The sequence below is a fragment of the Rhinichthys klamathensis genome, unplaced genomic scaffold (genome assembly GCF_029890125.1).
Source record: "Rhinichthys klamathensis goyatoka isolate OS25496 unplaced genomic scaffold, OSU_Roscu_1.1 h1tg000341l_1, whole genome shotgun sequence".
Taxonomy (NCBI): domain Eukaryota; kingdom Metazoa; phylum Chordata; class Actinopteri; order Cypriniformes; family Leuciscidae; genus Rhinichthys; species Rhinichthys klamathensis.
The window spans coordinates 399,648-420,276 of record NW_026606855.1 but is presented as its reverse complement, the minus strand read 5'-3'; the positions used below and the strand labels follow the sequence as shown (position 1 = coordinate 420,276).

Here is a 20,629-nt window from a genome sequence, read left to right as displayed (position 1 = left end):
TTCAGGAGGAACTGTAAAAGGCTGCTTTCAGTCTCGGCGCTCGGTGACTGACGTCTGTCTAACTCGGCATAGCATGAAATGCATACATTGACAGGCAGGTAGGACAATGTATCAGTGCATTCAGACCGAATTCAATGATTGGACGAACATTTTATGGTCCAAAACACGTTGGCCACAATTACCGGTACCCCTAGAATTTTTTTACGAGTAAAATGTCTCTGAAGTATATTCCCATTAATGTTTACCTTTTTTAGCACACCAGGGTGACTAGGAACATGAAATTGTCCAGCCATGACTTCTTGTTTCACATGAAGTTTAAATCTGAGGAAACACAAAGGCCAAATTCCCTTAATCATCCACCACAATGAGTAAAACCAAAGAATATACAGGTGAAACTCGAAAAATTTGAATATCATGCAAAAGTTCATGTATTTCAGTCATTCAAATTAAAAGGTGAAACTAATATATTTAGTATATATAACTATATAAATATGCATGATTATACTTTTCAGAGGGCCGACATTTCTGCATTTAAAATCCTTTTTTTAAATTGATTTCATGTAATATTCTAATTTTCTGAGATTTTGAATTTGGGGTTTTCATAAGCTGTAAGCCATAATCATCAAAAATTATAACTTTTGCAGGATATTCAAATTTTTCGAGTTTCACCTGTAGTTCTGATGTGCATCAAAAGATTGTTGAGCATCACAAAATAGAAAGTGGCTGTAAGAAAATAGCTAAAGCGTTGAAAATCCCCATTTTGACCATCAGGGCAATAATTAAGAAGATCCAATCAACTAAAGATGTTAGGAATCTGCCAGGAAAAGGACGTGTGTCTATATTGCCTTAATGGACGGTGAGGAGGAAAGTTTGAGTGGCCAAAGACTCTTCAAGGATCACAGATGGATTGAATGAATTGCAGAGATTACTTGAGTCTAGGGGTCAGAAAGCCTATAAAAAAATTCAAACAACCCCTACATCTCCACATGTTGTTTGGGAGGGTTTCAAGAAAAATCCTCCTCGCTCATCCAAGAACAAACTCCAGCAGATCCAGTTGTCAGACATGACTTGATCTTCAAATGGCACAGGGTTCTCTGGTCAGATGAAACTAAAAAATATATCTTTTTGGCAGCAAACACGCTAGATGGGTTTGGTGCACACAAGGGTAAAAAGTACCCCATGTGTACAATTTAATATACCGTTGGATCTTTAATGTTTTGGGCATATTTTTCTGCTGGAGGTCCTGGACTTCTTGTTCAGAGACATGGCATCGTGGATTCTATCAAATATCAACAGATAAAAAATCAAAACCTGACGCCTTCTGCTAGAAATCTTATAATGGGCAGTGGTTGGATCTTCCATCAGGACAACTATCCAAAACAAACATCAAAATCAACACAAAAATTTGTTACGGAGCACAAAATGAAGCTTCTGCCATGATCGTCCCAGTTCCCTGACCTGATCAGTGCAGAACTGAAGAGGAGAAGCACCAACATGGATCTGGAGAGTCTGTATGGAGGAATAGTCTCTGATCTCAGGTCAGGTGTTCTCCAAACTCATCCGGCATTATAGGAGAAGACTCAGAGCTGTTATCTTAGCAAAAGGAGATTGCAAAAAGTAATTATTAAAAGGGTGCCAATAATTGTGGCCAACGTGTTTTGGAGAAAAACATTTATTTCATAATGTGATTTCCCCCTCACTTTCAATTCATTTACCTCAATGAAAGGTTAGATTTTTGCCAATATTTTGAATGAAAGATCAAAAGGATAAACGATGCGGATTTATTTTTACAGACAGTTTTGATCATATTTACCAGGGGTGCCATTAATTCTGAGCACGACTGTATAAACTATATACATATATAACTATACATATATAATTACATCTGGACGACTAAATTTAGTGATTGCTATCAGGATGTGAAGAGACTTTCAACCAGCATAACAAAAAATGTTTCTGAAACAAATCGCCTTTAAGCATTGATGAATTGTGCAAAAGAAAGTAAAGGAGGTCAATTTTGGTCATCTTTTAATACATGATCAAAAATAAAGAATTGTGTTGTTGATTATGTCTGTCTCTTCCTCAGCCATCCACTCTAAGAGCCTGGTGTCCATCGTGTACCTGTTGCTGGCGCTCGCCATGTACTATGCAGCTCCCATCCGCTTACCTGAGCATGTGTCCGTCCAGGTGATCGTGGTCAAGGTACGAGGACCTCATTAAAGTGTGAAACTGAACGTTATATAATCAAATGCCTTCCGCTTAATTGCACAGGTTTGTTTTTGTCTCAGAAAAAAGAGGGAATCCTGCAGACTGCTCATGTGACCAAACAACTCACAAGTACCACAACAGAGTAAGCAGCTTCAATGTGGACATCTAGTGATGAAAGATGGTTATTACATGAAAAAATACATTTTTTATTTAAGTGTGTGATCTGATGCGGACTTTCTGTTCACTGTTTTCAACAGAATGATGATCGGAAAGTCAGGTGGGTATTTTCACACACATTTTCATGTTGTTCTTAAGGATCAATATCCTGCTGGAAAATCCAAGGCATTCCAGTTTAAGGAGGTCAACTAGTTTTTTAGGCACATGATAGCTAGTTCACAGTGGTTTACTAGCTCTAATCTGCTTGGCCATGGTGGTCTAACAGATTGAAAATAAACCATCTAGACCAGCTAAATGTACACATGTACCTGACCTGAGGTAGAAACTAGGAGCTGGTCTTTGCTGGATTTTGATGGTTTGTCTGTTTTCTATTTTTATTAGTCCCAAACAGTTTCTTTGTTTTGTCATTCGCAGAACGTGATGCTTTCGACACCTTGTTGGATCACGCACCTGACAAACTGAACGTAGTGAAAACTGTAAGAAGCCATTCTGGACGGGACAAGAAGTTCTGTGTGATGGTGCTGATTATCCAAAATGAACCTTCAATGTTTGTTTTCTCAGTCGCTGATCACATTTGTGAATAAACACTTGAACAAACTGAACCTGGAGGTGACGGAGCTGGAATCACAGGTATGAACATCATCTGTTAACTACTGTAACTCTCACACGGATCAAAACCTTCTCTAAACCTCTTGTGTGTGAAGTTTGCAGATGGTGTCTATCTGGTGTTGCTGATGGGACTGTTGGAAAATTACTTTGTGCCACTGTACAACTTCTACCTCACGCCAGAAAGCTTCGAACAGAAGGTAAGTGTGATGTAGGATGGTCTAATGTGGACTGGTGAGGTCTGATGCGGTCTGATTTGTTCTGTTAGGGTGTAATGAAGTCTTATTGTGCTCGATTAGACTGAAATGCGGTTCGATGAGGTCTGATTAGTTTAAATATCTTATTAAACTGCATCAGACATGTCAGACTTCATGAATCCACATCAGACCACATCAAACCATGAATCGTATTAATGAAGTCTGATTGGGTCTTGATATGGTTTGATGTGGAGTTGTTAAGTCTCATGAGTCTGATGTAGACTCATGAAGTCCTGTGGGATCTGATGTAGTTTGATGATTTGTTATTGAATACCTAATTAAACTGGATCAGACCATGTTAGACTTTATGAATCCACATCAGACTAAAACCTCAACATACTAATCACATGAGACTAAACAAGTCAACAGCAAACCTAATCAGACCTCAACAGCAAACAATATCAGACTCAACGAGTCGACATCAGACCACATCAAACCATATCAGACAATATCAGACTCAACGAGTCCACATCAGACCACATCACAGCATATTAGACAATATCAGACTCAACGAGTCGACATCAGACCACATCACACCATATCAGACAATATCAGACTCAACGAGTCGACATCAGACCACATCAAACCATATCAGACAATATCAGACTCAACGAGTCCACATCAGGCCACATCACACCATATCAGACAACATCAGACTCAACGAGTCCACATCAGACCACATCACACCATATCAGACAATATCAGACTCAACGAGTCTACATCAGGCCACATCACACCATATCAGACAACATCAGACTCAACGAGTCCACATCAGACCACATCACACCATATCAGACAATATCAGACTCAACGAGTCCACATCAGACTACATCAAACCATATCAGACAATATCAGACTCAACGAGTCCACATCAGACCACATCACACCATATCAGACAACATCAGACTCAACGAGTCCACATCAGACCACATCACACCATATCAGACAATATCAGACTCAACGAGTCCACATCAGGCCACATCACACCATATCAGACTCAACGAGTCCACATCAGACCACATCACACCATATCAGACTCAACGAGTCCACATCAGACCACATCACAGCATATTAGACAATATCAGACTCAACGAGTCCACATCAGACCACATCACAGCATATCAGACAATATCAGACTCAACGAGTCCACATCAGGCCACATCACACCATATCAGACTCAACGAGTCCACATCAGACCACATCACACCATATCAGACTCAACGATTCCACATCAGACCACATCACACCATATCAGACTCAACGAGTCCACATCAGACCACATCACAGCATATTAGACAATATCAGACTCAACGAGTCCACATCAGACCACATCACAGCATATCAGACAATATCAGACTCAACGAGTCCACATCAGACCACATCACACCATATCAGACTCAACGAGTCCACATCAGACCACATCACACCATATCAGACTCAACGAGTCCACATCAGACCACATCACAGCATATCAGACAATATCAGACTCAACGAGTCCACATCAGACCACATCACAGCATATTAGACAATATCAGACTCAACGAGTCCACATCAGACCACATCAAACCATGTCAGAAGATATCAGACTCAACGAGTCCACATCAGACCACATCACAGCATATCAGACTCAACGAGTCCACATCAGACCACATCACAGCATATTAGACAATATCAGACTCAACGAGTCCACATCAGACCACATCACACCATATCAGACAATATCAGACTCAACGAGTCCACATCAGGCCACATCACACCATATCAGACAATATCAGACTCAACGAGTCCACATCAGACCACATCACACCATATCAGACAATATCAGACTCAACGAGTCCACATCAGGCCACATCACACCATATCAGACTCAACGAGTCCACATCAGACCACATCACACCATATCAGACTCAACGAGTCCACATCAGACCACATCACAGCATATTAGACAATATCAGACTCAACGAGTCCACATCAGACCACATCACACCATATCAGACAACATCAGACTCAACGAGTCCACATCAGGCCACATCACACCATATCAGACTCAACGAGTCCACATCAGACCACATCACACCATATCAGACTCAACGATTCCACATCAGACCACATCACAGCATATTAGACAATATCAGACTCAACGAGTCCACATCAGACCACATCACAGCATATCAGACAATATCAGACTCAACGAGTCCACATCAGACCACATCAAACCATATCAGACAACATCAGACTCAACGAGTCCACATCAGACCACATCACACCATATCAGACAATATCAGACTCAACGAGTCCACATCAGACCACATCACACCATATCAGACTCAACGAGTCCACATCAGACCACATCACACCATATCAGACTCAACGAGTCCACATCAGACCACATCACAGCATATCAGACAATATCAGACTCAACGAGTCCACATCAGACCACATCAAACCATGTCAGAAGATATCAGACTCAACGAGTCCACATCAGACCACATCACAGCATATCAGACTCAACGAGTCCACATCAGACCACATCACAGCATATTAGACAATATCAGACTCAACGAGTCCACATCAGACCACATCACAGCATATTAGACAATATCAGACTCAACGAGTCCACATCAGACCACATCAAACCATGTCAGAAGATATCAGACTCAACGAGTCCACATCAGACCACATCAAACCATATCAGACGATATCAGACTCAACAAGTCCACATCAGACCACATCAAACCATGAATAGCATTGATGAAGTCTGATTGGGTCTTGATATGGTTTGATGTGGAGTTGTTGAGTCTCATGAAGTCTGATATGGTTTCACGTAGACTTCTAAAGTCTGATTATATGATGGTTCTGGAATTCTTATAGCATTAAACTGACAAATTACTTAAGCATTTCTATTTCTAGCATTCAAAAACTGGTTTGTAACATTACTAGCCATGGAAAAAAAACTGCTAGTGTTTTTGTGTCTTGTAGGTGCATAATGTCGCATTTGCTTTTGAGCTCATGCAGGATGGTGGATTACAGAAACCCAAAGCTCGACCAGAAGGTACCAGAAAAATCAGTGCCAGCAATGTTATCAGCGTTATACACAACACAACCTTCAGATATCATAACAGACTAGGTTGTCTGAACCCGTTCATGGTGTTAGCCAGATTATCCACTAGATGGAGATGTTCCTCAATAGATGCAGCACACTGTACCTGCCCTTTCCTTTCTGTTCATACACACTGACAGTTAACATATTCAAGCCCCTGTCTATTTACCAGCGATTCTGTTGTTTGTGTCCTGCAGATGTGGTGAACTTGAATCTGAAGTCGACTCTCAGGGTGCTATACAACCTTTTCACCAACTACAAAAACTCAGAGTAACACTTGAAGAGATCCGAGGAAGCTTGCGTCGTGCCTCACTGATGACATGCACACACATCCCTTGTCTCTTTTGTATGCTAGAATGAAATATTTTGTATAATTTAGTTAATTTATGCCCAGAATCGAATGTATTCAGCCTTAATGATCCGTCAGTGTAGCAGCTCATTAAAATATTTTATTTTGACTCACGTAATCGAGGCCTGTCACTGCTTTAAGCACTACACACGAAACGACTGTTTGTCCTGGAATGATTCATAAACCTGCACTGTGTATTTTATTTTAGTAGAAATGCTGTAATTATTTCAAATAAACAAGTGCTTTCTACATGCTGGAATGAATTCATTTTGACATCTATGAATTTGATCTTTCTGGTTGCAAAAATGATTTATGAGCGACCAATAGAGTTTAAAAAAAAAATCAAAATAAGTTGCGTATCACGTCTGTATACACAGAATTATTCATGCTTAAAATCCTTGGTAGCCTACATATAAATATTTCACCTTCTTGTCCCACACAGGCTTGAATTCGGCATGAAACAAGTTGCGATAGTCTTTTCTTCCCTATTGTAATATATATCCGAGAGAAACGACTTCTCAAACAAGACAAAATGTAAGGTGAGAATTTCGATTGGATTGTTGTCGTTTGCTATTGCCGTGATCTCATGTGAGTGACAGGTTGTCCCGCCCTCTTGCCGCATCACTATTACTTTTGTTCATACTTGTGCTGTGTCCGAAAACGAATTCTACTAAATAGAAAAAACAGTATGCCAAAAAAGTAGTATGTCTGCATACTACATTAGGTGCGTCCCAATTCGTGTACTTGTGCACTATTCTGACATTTTGTAGTATAAATAGTGCAGTGTTCACACTGAAAAGTCCAAATTGGAAAAGTGCACTTTTAAATACCCGGATGATACACTTAATTAACCGAATTCATGCACTCAACTGTCTCATCAACTGTCTCAGCTTTAATTACGTAGCGGAGGGGGAGGAGCTATCAGACTTCCATGTTGAAGTGCAAAAATTACCATTTAAAACTCATACACTACACGGTTATGTACATAGTGCATAAGTACATAGTGTATTGTGCATCATTTGGGACGCAACTATAATATTCGAAAAACAGTAGGCGAAAAGAGCAGTAAGTCCGAAAACCAGTAGGCAAAAGTACCCGGATGACCTACTGTACTTCAGGTGAGATTCTGAAGTGCATTCGATGGACACTTTACTATCCCATGAGGCCACGGGAGAGGATTTATGAATGGCAGTGAAGCGGTAGGTCACATGATAATGACAACATGGCGAATGTAGTTCATCCTGTCTATGAGTTCATCCAGATTACATTCATAATATACAAACTCATTCTATATAGAAGATACTTTATTAACAGTTGCAAAGTAAATTCAAATGTAGATTCAGATGTGATAATACGCATTAAAGTTTGATGTGTGACTCGTTTGTGTCTGACACATTGATTTATTATGTCTTTTTATGGAGTTATGATAATAGAGTCTTTTTTTGTCAACTTGAGCTGCACGACTGTGGGTAAAATTAGAATCACGATTTCTTTGTTTAAAATAGTTTATGATTCTCCCACGATTCTGAATAAACAACTAGACAAAATGTGTAATTTACTAGAGGTTCTGAGAAAATGTTAAGTGCTGCAGTCTATTTAAAAATGTTTAATTTGAATAAATTATTTTTGTAATAAGGTTGAATGAATGATTCAATGACTCACTCATAAAGATTTCATTGCTGGATGAATCAGTGGTTTTGAAGAAATCTTTTGAATGATTGATTCAATGACAAATACATGTTTTTAACAGTCACTTGTCGCCACCTACTGGTGCAACGATGAAATTAATACAATCTTTATTTGAAGTGTCAAGTTAATTTCAATAGTGTGGTTGAAAAGACTGTTTGTGATGCAGACTTGAATGTTCACTGTGATCGGACTTGTCAAAGGTTTAATAGACATAGCCGAATCGTTGTCATTTAGGAATAAGATTGCAATTTTTTAACGATTAATCATGCAGCTCTACTAACCACCCACAACACCCAAGAAACCACATAGTATCACCCTAGCAACCACCCAGAGCACTTTACCAACTGCATAGCAACTTTCTAGCAACCATTCAGAATACTTTAGCAACCACAGAGAGCGTCCAAGCAATCGCATGCGGTCTGAGTGGTTATTACACTCAAACTACATTAGAAATTGCATAGCAACTCTCTAAAATCCACTCGGAACATGGGAACACAACAACAACATTATAATAACCAATGATAACACCCACCCAAGCAACCACATAGCAACATTCCGAACACCTTAGCAACTGCCTAACAACACCCTAGATGAGATTTGCATGGATTTCCATTTTTTTGGAAACATGTAAACCATAGTTCCCAGTCTGATTGTATTTTCCAGGATGATGCGGATGTAAACAGATCCACAGATGGGTGAGTCTGAATCTAAATAATCCTGTTGTTTTCAGATGCTCCTTTGAGGGTCTTTTTTTTTCTTCAGTTGTTTGTTCTGGATTCAAACTTGCGTTTAATGGGGGAATTCATAGGGATGGTAACTATGGTAACCCTCCAGCCCAAATTACCTCTGTTTTTTCTCGTCAAAGGGAGGCGTTCTCACAGTCACAGAAAGAGAGAGAGGAAAATGTATGCAATTGTTGCTCACAAACCTGGAGAGTGTTATTTTGAAGAGAGGAAACTGTAGATCACTATTTGGTTGTTTACTAAGCGTTACTCACTCACATGTCATGTTTGGATCTCCTGTAAGGTCTGTTCGAGGATAGGTTATGTGTTTGATGCAGTGCGTGACAGTTTCAGAACATGTTTTGTGCTGTACAAAATAGAAAAAAAGAGGAAGTGCTGCCATACCACTTCCTGTCTGTTTGAAATAGGCCTCACCCATATTAGAGTTCTTGTTTTTGTTTTTAGCTGATTTAAAAAGATGGTTGGTTGTTTTGTAGAAGTAAATCGATTCTTGTAGGGAAGGTGACTGGACCATTTGGACGGCGTTTCGTCTACCGCCACACTGATAAGAAGTAAGATTTCTCCAGACGTGTGGCGAGAGCTGAGGTGAAAGTTTTGACAGCAAACATGGCTGGATATTTGTATTTCTCAGATATTGCTCTTTCATAGCTCAGCAGACTTCATGGATTTCTCTGCAGGTTTGAGCCGCCTTTGTCTCAGACCTTTTCTCCTAGAATTAGAAAATGGACACAAATGTTGATGTACATTAATTATAAAGCTATATGAATGTGGATAGCAATGTTGTTTTTGAAATTGTTAGCTAAGAAATATTTGTAATAGAGATATTGTTTTTTCTAATCTGACCACATTATGGAGATCTTTTCTAAAACTCCCTTTTGACTCCCTTTTTCTTCTCAGGAGAAACATCTAAAAGCAAAAGTCTCCATTTGCTCTCCATTTACTCATTGTCTAGGAGAAATTGAGACATTCAAAATAGTTCACTCAAAATGAACATTACAATGCTTTTATATTCTTTCTGGGGCTTGATGCCTTCACCTGCTATCTTAATTATCGTAAATAATACTTTCCTAGTTAAAAAAAAAAAAAATCTAATGCGATGAGCTCGTAATCTCCACTTCAGAAGTGGGAAGTGGGAAATTTCCGAGAGCACGTGTGCAGGCAGTTGTCATGGACGCTATGGAAAGAACTGCTCTAAAGTTCCACATCATATGTGTTTTGAAACGACCGTTAAAAATAATATGCCAGTATTCATTTTTGGCCGAACTAGATCTTATTTCTTTCTCTTTCTTGTCTTTCTGTGTCTCCGAGTCTGACAGCATGTTTTTGTTGTCAGTGAGGTTTATGTTTCTACCGTCAGTCTGTGTTATGTCAATGTGGGCTGGCGTGCGTGATACAGGAAGGTAGAAATCTTGTCCTCCGTTCAGCGCGAGATCTCTCGCAGAAGTGTGTGTGTGTGTGTGTCTGTGTGTGTGCGTGTTGTGGAGATTCTCCGTCCTTGTGTTTTGACGTTTGAAGTCGGCTTCGGTTCGCAGCACTTCATCATAGCCATAAAAATGTCCATAAGAAAACTAAACCTCGAGATGAATCGAGTCCTTGAAATTCCCTCAGGACACAAACACGCAGACAGAACCAGAACGTCACTTGTTTTTCACAACAGAAGCACTAGAAATCAAATGTCTGCTGAGTAAAACTATTATTAAGTTCACTTTTTTGACAAAAACAATGTTTTGAAACAGTCAAAAGAATGACAGACTGTGGAGCTGAAGAGAAAAAGGACGAACTCAGCGATCGTCAGGCCCAGGGTGAGCAGTGCACATTCATCTCAACATCAATCCAGTTTACACTCTTCTATCATGCACTTAAAGGGTTAGTTCACCCCAAAATAAAAATTATCCCATATTTCACTCACCCTCAAGCCATCCTAGGTGTATCTTTCAGCCAAACACAATCAGAGTTCTATTAAAAATACCCTGGCTCTTCCAAGCTTTAATGGGAGTGAATAGAGCCTGAGTTTTTGAAGGCCAAAAAAGCGCATCCATCCATCATAAAAGTAGCCCATACGGCTCCAGGGGTTTAATACATCCTTCTGAAGTGAAGTGATGCATTTCTGTTAGAAAAAGATCCATATTTATATAACTTTATAAACTAGAATCACTGGCTTCCGGTAATGGCCGTTTCCCAGCCCTCTTCTAGTCCCGGCAGAAGAGGGCTAGGCAACAAACTCAAGCTCCTCTTCTCTTATAATGAAATCCTCTGTAACTTCCGCCGGAACTCGAAGCCAGTGATTATAGTTTATATTATATAATTATAAAGTTAAAAATATGGATATTTTTCATACAAAAATGAATCGCTTTACTCCAGAAGGCCTTTATTAAGCCCCTGGAGCCATATGGATTACTTTTATGATGGATGGATGGATGGATGCACTTTTGTTTTGTCCTTTAAAATCTCAGGCTCTATTCACTCCCATTATAAAGCTGGGAAGAGCCAGGATGTTTTTTTTATTTAACTCCGATTGTGTTTGGCTGAGAGAAGAAAGTCATATAGGATGGCTTGAGGGTGAGTAAATTATGGGATCATTTTCATTTTTGGGTGAATTAACCCTTTAAGAATGTACACTATTGGGACTAGTGTTGGGTAACCAAACAATTGATGGACCCCATTGACTTCCATAGTATGAAAAAAAATATAAACACTATGGAAGTCAACTGTTTGGTTACCGACATTACAGTAAAATTGACAATTTTAAAAGAAACTTGCAACAAACTCATTGCTATATAGAGTGCAAAGGGTTATGGGTAACATTAGCAAAAAAAAAAAAAACATAAAAATGAGCTTGCTCATATTTGACTTGCTATTTTGAACATACTATGATTCAGGACACAGACACACTAATCCTATTCTTCTTTATAGTAAGTATAGTATGTGAAATAGAATGCAGTCACAGTCTTTTATGAAGGGCAGGTCCAGTGTTTAGCAGCTGAAAGAAAATAAACATCCTAAAACGTATAATGTGGCATACGATGTGTTCTGTTGTGGATTAAAGGAGCAGAGAGGAGAATGATCATTCAACCGACATCTTTAGACGACCCCAAACTCAACAAACTTAAAGAGGTGAGATGCATCAACTTTTTGGGGTGGTGTGGCATAGTAGTGGCTGAGAGTTGTCAAACACATTATTGATTAGTTCCCTCAATGTGAGCATCATTTCCTGAGGGTGTCTGAATATCTGGATTTTCCATGTTGCTTTGAGGTAGGTTTTGGTGGACTGGATCAACAAAACCCTGCAAATTGAACATATTGTGGTGCGATCGCTGGAGGAAGACCTGTATGACGGACTCGTCCTTCATCACCTGTTACGTAAGAATCACGTCAGAGCAAGAACATTCTGAACGGGCATATTATTTAGTGCACCTCACATGAAAGTGATATATAATGTTGCATATAACAGGCTTCTCTTTCATTTTAATGTGAAATATCTGTGTATGTTGTGAACCCAGGCAGGTTAGCAGGTGTTCATTTACATGTAGAGGAGATTGCGTTGAGTACTGATGTCCAGCTACGGAAACTAGATGCCATCCTGACAGCTGTGAACGAGACCTTCGAGCTTAATGAGGAAACGGCCAAATGGAACGTTAAACGTAAGCCAATCAGATCAGCTCTTGTCAATGACCTGTTTACATATGAACGTACGCCCACTGTTCTCCCTCTCCAATCTGTCAGTCATTCACAGCAGGGACCTGTTGGCTACATTACATCTTCTGGTTGCTATTGTGAGGCGTTTCCAACCCGATCTGGTCCTTCCTGTAAACGTCAGCGTGGAGATCATTCAGTGTGAGGTGATTGATTATTGGACATTTTTTGAATGTGTAAACTATATGTTTCAAAAGCAGAATATTAAAGAGGGTTGTGCAAAACACACTGCCATAATACTATTGTTCTAGGTCGCTTACATGCCAAAATTAGTCCACTTCCTAGTCTCTATGATATTCTGGTCTTCAGATACAACTAATTATTTGAAATATTACTATATGCATATAATGAGAAAAAGTTGTTTTCATCATTTTTCACAATTCATCACTGCATATTATTTATAAAAAATTAAAATGCATATTATAATAAACAATTATAATTTGTCATAGCATATTATTTGAAAAAAATGTATATGCATATTATAATGAACAATTGTTTTCATAGTTTTTTTTTACCATTCATCATTGCATATTATTTGCAAATTAATATACTTGTGAAAATAATGAAAACATTTGTCCATTATAACAAGTATATTCATTTTCAAATAATATGCAATGATGAATTGTGAAAAAATATTACATCAATTTTCATTATAATATGCATATTAATTTTTTAAATAATATACAGTGATGAATTGTAAAACTAATGAAAACATTTTTCCATCATAACAATGCAACACTGTATATTATTTAAAAAATGAATATGCATATTTTAATTAAAATTGATTTAATAATTTTTCACAATTCATCATTGCATATTATAAAAAATGTGCATATTGTAATGAATGATGTTTTCAAAATTTTTCACAATTCATGAATGTATATTATTTACATTTTTTTTATAATATAATAAATATTGATTTAATATTATCTCACAATTTTTCATTGCATATTATTTGAAAAAATAATAATATGCATATTATAATAAACAATTGTTTTTATAACTTTTTACAATTCATCACTGAATATTGTTTGAAAAAATATGCATATTATGTAAAGTAAAAAAATCATCAAAAAAAAATTTCCTGGTCATTTAATCAAATATGCACATCCACAGAAAAATTATATTAACCAATAGTATAAGAGCCTAATACCCATATCCAATCAACACGTACATGATTTCTCTTAAAAAAAATATTCCCTGAGAAGTTAAATTACTTTACAAAAGTTAGATGTTCATGTTATCAGCATTCATTAAATTCTCATTTGTCAACCAGGTCACGAAAAGTGGCATCAAGGCAGACAAGCAGACCGAATTCATCACATTTCAAAGGTCTGTGCAGAACCCCCTTCCCTATTAAACATGTTTAACATCACTTTGAAACTCAGTGACAATGTCCAAAGCAGCGTTTCATGGTGCGTTGTGTGTCTCCGCAGTAATTCCAGTGAAGAGCTTGAGAGAGAATCTAACAGTGAGTCAAACGGAGGCTGAACTCTGAGCCTGTTCATTTCCATATTTATAAGCATCAGTAACTTTCAGATAGCGGAGGCGTATAAAGAAGAAAGCGCTTGCTTCTTAATCTCTCTCTTGCAATGTCTTTGCAGAGGAATGTCCCATTGATGAGCTCTTCAAGCTGGAGGCTCACAAAATTGAGACCGTGAAAAAGGTTCCGATCCAGTTCCTCACGTGTCGAAATGTAGTCTTTGACCCAAATCTTTCAGCGCTTCATCAAGTTTTCTTTTCTACAGGCCATTTTGCACTTTGTGAATAAGAACATGTTATCTCTGGGACTGAGCGTGACAGACATTGACAAACAGGTGTGCAACTCTCCTAGACTTCAGTTTAAAGGGCTCGTCATTTTTTAATTTCATTATTTTCTTACACTACCATTCAATGTGGTGGTTGTTGAAAGAAATTAGTACTTTTATTCAGCAAGGTCACATTAAGCTGACCAAAAACTTACAGTAAAGAAACTTATAATCTTTAAAAAAAAGTTGTGTCACAGGAATAAATTACATTTTAAAGTATATACAAATAGAAAACGGTTGTTTAATTGTAATACTATTTCACAATAATACCGTTTTTGTGTATTTTTATTCAAATACATGCAGCCTTGGTAAGTATAAAAGACTTCTTTCAAAAACATTAAAAAATCTTGCCAACCCCAAACTTTTGAATGGTAGTGTATACGTTTTTTTTTGGCACTGAAAATTTGGTTTTATATTAAAGGGATCATGACATGGATTACTGTTATGATTGGCTAACGTCATTGCATAGGAAACAGTATCAACATCCACTCACTATTGCACGTGAGTAAGTGTTTTAAAAGCATTGGGTCTCATTCATGAAACATTCGTAAATATGCGAGTGATTTGCGCGTAAAGAGACCTTCCCGAAAACTCTTCTCCTGATTCACAAATACTTCGTGAACGTCAGATGTGATAGTGAAATGTTTGTGTGTGTGAGTTAATGAATTCCAATCAGTCGTAAATGGGACGCGCGTGCACGCTCATTCTCAATTACCATAAATCCCGCCCATTAAATCCGACTGACAACTATATATGGGCATCATATTATGACATGAATGCGAATGAAAAAAAAAATTCTCAGATGCAGAAATTGAAGTTTTATTATCAGAAGTTCATTCAAAACGCCACATTTTATTTTCAAGCGTAGCCTACATAGTGGCGTATCAGGTCCTAAAAAAAAGGAAGCTTGGCAGCATATTACAGATGCAGTTAATGGAGTTTCATTTGTTAATCGAACAGTCCCAGAAGTGAGAAGAAAATGGTTCGACATTAAGCTTGAGAGCAAAAAACGAATTAGTTCACTTCGGAAAAATAGTATTCAAACTGGAGAAGGACCACCATCCAGATGCTATTACTGGCTCTCATAATAAGAAAAACCGTATGTAATTACTATATATAATATTTTTTCAAAATGCTGTGCAAATATGTACCCGATTAAGGGGAATTAAAATGCAGCCTTATTAATGAGCAAAACGTTCGGGTGTTAAGCGCACTATTTACGCGTGGCTGGGAGCAGGTGTAGATTTCTTTCCTACCAACTAACATTTGGAAAATACGAACATTTCAATGAATCCGAAAATTTACGCCAGAACCACTTTACACACGATTTACACAAAAATTCATTTTGCTCGTGTTTCATGAATGAGACCCATTGTCCATATAAAACCGTCATTTCCAGACAAAGATTTGTGAAATCCTTTACTTACAGTTTTGTAATGCAGCTTCTGTCAGATCCAATACAGTTGATCTTCATCTGTCAACAAACGCTTCTTTATGAACCATTACACTGTGCCTCATTGACAAGTGGATGTAAACATGGCTAATGTCTTGCTCTGGATGTATTTGCCTGTGTGATATTACAGATCCCGCAATATTACAAACAAGGCTTTTTGGAGCTTGATTAAACGCTTTGTTTATAATGAAGAGGGCGTTTTAAGCTATGAAACTTGCTGGATGTTTTAATGGTACAAAGACCTCTTAGATCATGCCAAATTTGATTTCTCATGTCATGACCCCTTTAACAATTTCCATTTTCCTTCTGAATCAACAGGCTGTTTTTTTAATGTAAATGCTCTGTTATGATTGGTTAACATCTTTGCAATTGGAAAACGTGATGTTACAGTTGAGTTGGCCCCCCCAAAAGCTAAAAAAGAGAATGATTTGAGCCCTTTATGGGCTTGTTTTTGACATCTCACATTCATGTTTCATATATTTATGTTTTAAAATGTGATATTGTTAGTTTGCAGACGGAGTGATTCTGCTCTTGTTGGTCGGGCAGTTGGAGGGCTTCTTCATTCCACTGTGCGATTTCTTCCTTTGTCCTGTCGGGAGCTTGGAAATGGTGAGAACCCGAGAAAACATTTCGAGTTTTGCATTTGCATTGAAACGAGCACCATGTTGTTAGTGACGTCCATTGCAGTTTGCAACAAGAAGTAAAACTGAATCCAGGCTTATGGGATTTTACATCAGTGTAACTTCACATGCACCTCGCCATCGTATAATTAACGTCTCTTAGGATGACTGGATATGACAGCACAGCAGGTTAAGAACCTGAGGCTAATGCAAAAGACAGAAATCAAAACTAATGATGTTACAGAGAACTTGCAGTGTTGTGGTTTTACAACATTTATTTGTTTGTTTCTGATTCTAATCTTTTTACCATTGATGTTTGTTCACCTGCAGCTCCATAATGTGACGCTTGCATTGGATCTTCTCATAGACCGAGGGCTTCCGGTTCAGTCCATTGACCCTCAAGGTAATTATTTTGAGATCATCGAGCTGTGTAGTGTCAAGTATACATCCTAAACAAAACCACTCAACGCTTTTTATTGGCATCGATGGTTCCATAAAGGATCTTTGACATTTATGGAAACTTTCAATTGCTTAAAAGGTTCTTAGTTTATTTAATACTGAAAGGTTCTTTGGGGAACCAAAAATTGTTCTTTCTTAAGCTGTCTTAGGAAGCATCATTTTCCTGCTTGCTGTTTGATATCATGCACACAATTCAACAACTCTCACTTCGTCTTCCATCTTGGATTGCATTTTTTCACTGAGCTTGTCACGATGCAATGTAACATTATAATAATGGCATTACCTTCTTCATGTTGTTGGAACTAAAACCCCTATTTAGGCTGTTTTTGTGTACTTATTCAATAGAATCGCTGTTAGCATGTTAGCATGATCTGCCTGGTTGTTCATTCACTAATAAGCTAATTTCTCATGTTTCTTACAGACATTGTTTCCCAAGATGTTCCAGCCACTGTGAAAGTGCTGTATCACTTATTCAGGAGGCACAAATACAAATAATCTATAGCCACTCCCAAACTTTCAATTCAATAAAACCTTCCATGATGTTTTAATAACCAAATTAACTGTACATTTGTGACTTTCTTCTTACAAAAAATCAGAGGCACGGAGTTGACAGTCAGATTACTTTGGCACTCAGAGTGTTAGAACACATTAGAAGCAATTGTACAGAGTGTCTCTGAACCATTTGAAGAGGCTTCAGAGCAGAAACGAGAGAACATGGCCACTCATCTCATCGTGGAAATTGCATTTGGATGCCGACAGCTTCAATTTAATTTCACCTTTTCACTCTTCCACTTTACGTGTTTTTTTTTCTCCTTTTGGACAAATGCGCATTAGTCTTAATGTATCGCTCAGCATTTTCTGCTGACTTGCAGCTTGTTCAAATAAAAGTGGCACATATAACATCTCTGAAACGATGTCCCCTTCAATATAATTCAATATACTATAAGTAGAATGTGTGTGTGTGTTTGTGTGTGGTTCAGGTATACCCGTTATGGGGACAAAATCTCCCCACAAAGATGGTAATATTCGAAATCCATGTCCTTATGGGGACATTTTTGGTCCCCATTAGGAAAACAGCTTATAAATCATACTAAGTGTTTTTTGTTTGTTTGAAAATGTAAAAATGCAGATGTATTATGTGATGGGTAGGTTTAGGATTAGGGGATAGAATATACAGTTTGTACAGTATAAAAATCATGTCTATCTAATGTCCCCATAAAACATGAAAACCCAACATGTGTCTGTGTGTGTGTGCGCGCGCGCGAGTGTGTGACGCACTTATCATTTTGAGTCTGAAGAGCTGTTTGTGGGAGCAAAACCTTTTTTATTTATAAAACAAAGGATTAGTTACGCTAAAAAAAATAGTACATTTTATTAAGAATTACAAACAATATTCATTTCGTTTTGGCGCTCTGTAATGTTGTGTCAGATCGGTGACGCGCCTCAGTTGAAGCGGCAGCACGTACGGCGGCGCGCGCGTGAACCAGTGGTGTCTTCCTCTTTCTTTACTACTTTAAAACAAGAATGAACATCAGGTATGTTGAAAGATCCAGTACAACTTATATTGAAACATAAACTGTCATGTAATCGCCCAATCAGTTTTTAAACCACGGAAAGACGTCAATAAAACCGCGTGTAAACAAAATGTCACGTGACAATACATTTTTTTGCCTCAGAACAGACAGTCATTCAAGTTCGTTATAGCTAATTATTCGTTATAGCTAAATATCTATTTATTAGAATGTGGACAAATACCAATGAAACAGTAGGCTGTAATCACATTATTTCTAAACTTTAGAGAAACTAAAACTCCTATTGTCGTCAACAGTAAAGGGCATATCTCTCACCCAGACTATACCCCTCCATCCACCCCCGTAATTTAATTTCCTTAATGTGTGTTCTCTCAAATTGGATACGGTGAATGACTTCCATTTAATCTAAATGGCAAAAGCATTATGGGAGGTTTAAGAGAGTCTCCTCTCAGCGAAGAGGCCGGGATTCGTGGATGCTCTGATGGCGTTTTAATGGTGAATTGCCCTTGGGTAATTTTTTACCATTGCTGTTTCTGAGCAGGAAACATATAAGAGGCTGACATTTTTCATCCTAACGCCCGTTTGTTTTTCGTTTATATTCATAACCGCAATATTTCAGCCTTTCTTATCCCTTGCCGTGGGCGTTAGTGTCATAAAAATGAATGAAATCTGTAGGATGGAGAGAGGTAAGAAAGCAGAGTGCAATAGAGACATGTAGGTGGGTTGGACAGACAGATGGACAGAATGTCTGGAAATTGTCACATTAAAAACTTCAAAAGCATCCTACGTAATGACCCCGCGTGACCAGGCGAAACCCCATCTTGAACTGCACAGTGCTCTGATTATATGGGCCTGGGAGACACAAAACATCCGTCCCTGTCCAGTTCGCCCTCTGTGTCCTCTCCAAGCCGGCTAATGATGTGCAGTGGTGGGGTGATTTCTGGGGTTGACGGGGGGAATACAGACGCCAGAAATGTTCGACTGAAACCCCCTGCTGATGTCTCATCATCTCAGGCCTAAGGCGAAAAAAGAGTCTGAGTCACTGCTGGAGATAAACTGTGGTAATAACAACACATAAACAAAAGTTCCAACTCTAAAAGTTTATTTTTTTCCTTTGTCCTACAAATTTGACGAAGTATAACACAATGCTACGTTGTACATAGTACCCACTTGTGAAACATTGAGAGTCGTGTTTGTGTGTGTTTACCAAACCACCTGGTAAACGGTGTACGGACGGGTGTAGATTGACAGTAAGGCAACGGTTTTCATGTTATAAAGACTGGAGCATGACATTAGACTTTTTAGGCAATTTGTTGTACGAGAAGTGTTTTTTTTCCAGCGGTGACTTGACAGTTGCAATCACGTACAGCAAATCCCGGCTTTCAGTTCAAGCTCCCATAGTGGCAAGAATCCAATTATGATAATGATGACTTTCCTTGTTTCCTAGAACATCGTGTTGATTGAAGGTTGAGATATGACTCCTGGAAGGTGGTAACAGGTCCCTGATTCGAGTTCAGTCAAATTATTCAGAGTGACTAGCAATCAGCAAATGTCACCATTAGTACACATTTTGATGTGGCACTCTTAAATATCACATTCTGGGCCATTTATTAGCATGGGTGAATTTCACAAATCATGCCAAATAAAATCGAAAGGAAAATAAGAAATTATATTTTGCTTAAAGGAAACAGATTATTTTTAACACTATTTAGAGTTCTTATATTGTTTTCCTTAGCTGCTTAATGTTTAGGAAAATTACACAAATTCCCCATAATTATTGTTACTGTAATGCAAAAGATTTTGTTAAAATTGTATAATTTTTTAAAAATCTTTAAAGTAAAAAGATCATGGTAGCATTTTTGTACTACCTTTCATGTATGTTTATTTTAAATTAGTATTGTACTCTAATAATGTAAATTAGAATCATTTATTGGT

The 20,629-nt window shown here is 38.0% G+C and overlaps 2 protein-coding genes across 5 annotated transcripts in view; both read left to right on the top strand.

Moving 5' to 3' along the window:
• parvb (parvin, beta) overlaps positions 1 to 6,946 on the top strand; it is a 137,347-nt gene extending 130,401 nt beyond the window's left edge. For all 3 annotated transcript variants that reach the window (XM_056272581.1, XM_056272583.1, XM_056272582.1), the window contains exons 6-13: positions 2,087 to 2,202; positions 2,289 to 2,350; positions 2,466 to 2,485; positions 2,800 to 2,861; positions 2,947 to 3,015; positions 3,090 to 3,191; positions 6,228 to 6,300; positions 6,546 to 6,946. In XM_056272581.1, the coding sequence (XP_056128556.1) occupies positions 2,087 to 2,202; positions 2,289 to 2,350; positions 2,466 to 2,485; positions 2,800 to 2,861; positions 2,947 to 3,015; positions 3,090 to 3,191; positions 6,228 to 6,300; positions 6,546 to 6,622 (581 nt within the window). In that variant the 3' untranslated portion in view covers positions 6,623 to 6,946. The remainder of the gene's footprint in view (positions 1 to 2,086; positions 2,203 to 2,288; positions 2,351 to 2,465; positions 2,486 to 2,799; positions 2,862 to 2,946; positions 3,016 to 3,089; positions 3,192 to 6,227; positions 6,301 to 6,545) is intronic.
• A 2,561-nt stretch (positions 6,947 to 9,507) lies between these two features.
• Positions 9,508 to 18,064, top strand: parvg (parvin, gamma). Of its 2 annotated transcripts, none has more exons than XM_056272561.1 (13): positions 9,508 to 9,714; positions 10,866 to 10,931; positions 12,176 to 12,243; positions 12,387 to 12,489; positions 12,630 to 12,770; positions 12,853 to 12,968; positions 14,099 to 14,154; positions 14,259 to 14,293; positions 14,427 to 14,488; positions 14,571 to 14,639; positions 16,591 to 16,692; positions 17,034 to 17,106; positions 17,584 to 18,064. In XM_056272561.1, exons 2-13 carry the CDS (start codon positions 10,874 to 10,876, stop codon positions 17,655 to 17,657), a joined length of 957 nt encoding a protein of 318 aa, XP_056128536.1. In that variant the 5' UTR covers positions 9,508 to 9,714; positions 10,866 to 10,873; the 3' UTR covers positions 17,658 to 18,064. The 2 variants fall into 2 exon arrangements, with proteins under 2 accessions (XP_056128536.1, XP_056128537.1); XM_056272562.1 differs by having other exon boundaries at positions 10,866 to 10,938; positions 12,186 to 12,243.
• The last annotated feature ends 2,565 nt before the right edge of the window (positions 18,065 to 20,629 follow it).

Excerpts from the sequence above, each read along its gene's own strand:
- parvg (XM_056272561.1), top strand. The coding sequence starts at position 10,874 with ATGACAGACTGTGGAGCTGAAGAGAAAAAGGACGAACTCAGCGATCGT. Across the intron at positions 12,490-12,629 it reads CGTCCTTCATCACCTGTTAC|GCAGGTTAGCAGGTGTTCAT; the intron begins GTAAGAATCACG and ends TTGTGAACCCAG. Across the intron at positions 17,107-17,583 it reads TCAGTCCATTGACCCTCAAG|ACATTGTTTCCCAAGATGTT; the intron begins GTAATTATTTTG and ends TGTTTCTTACAG.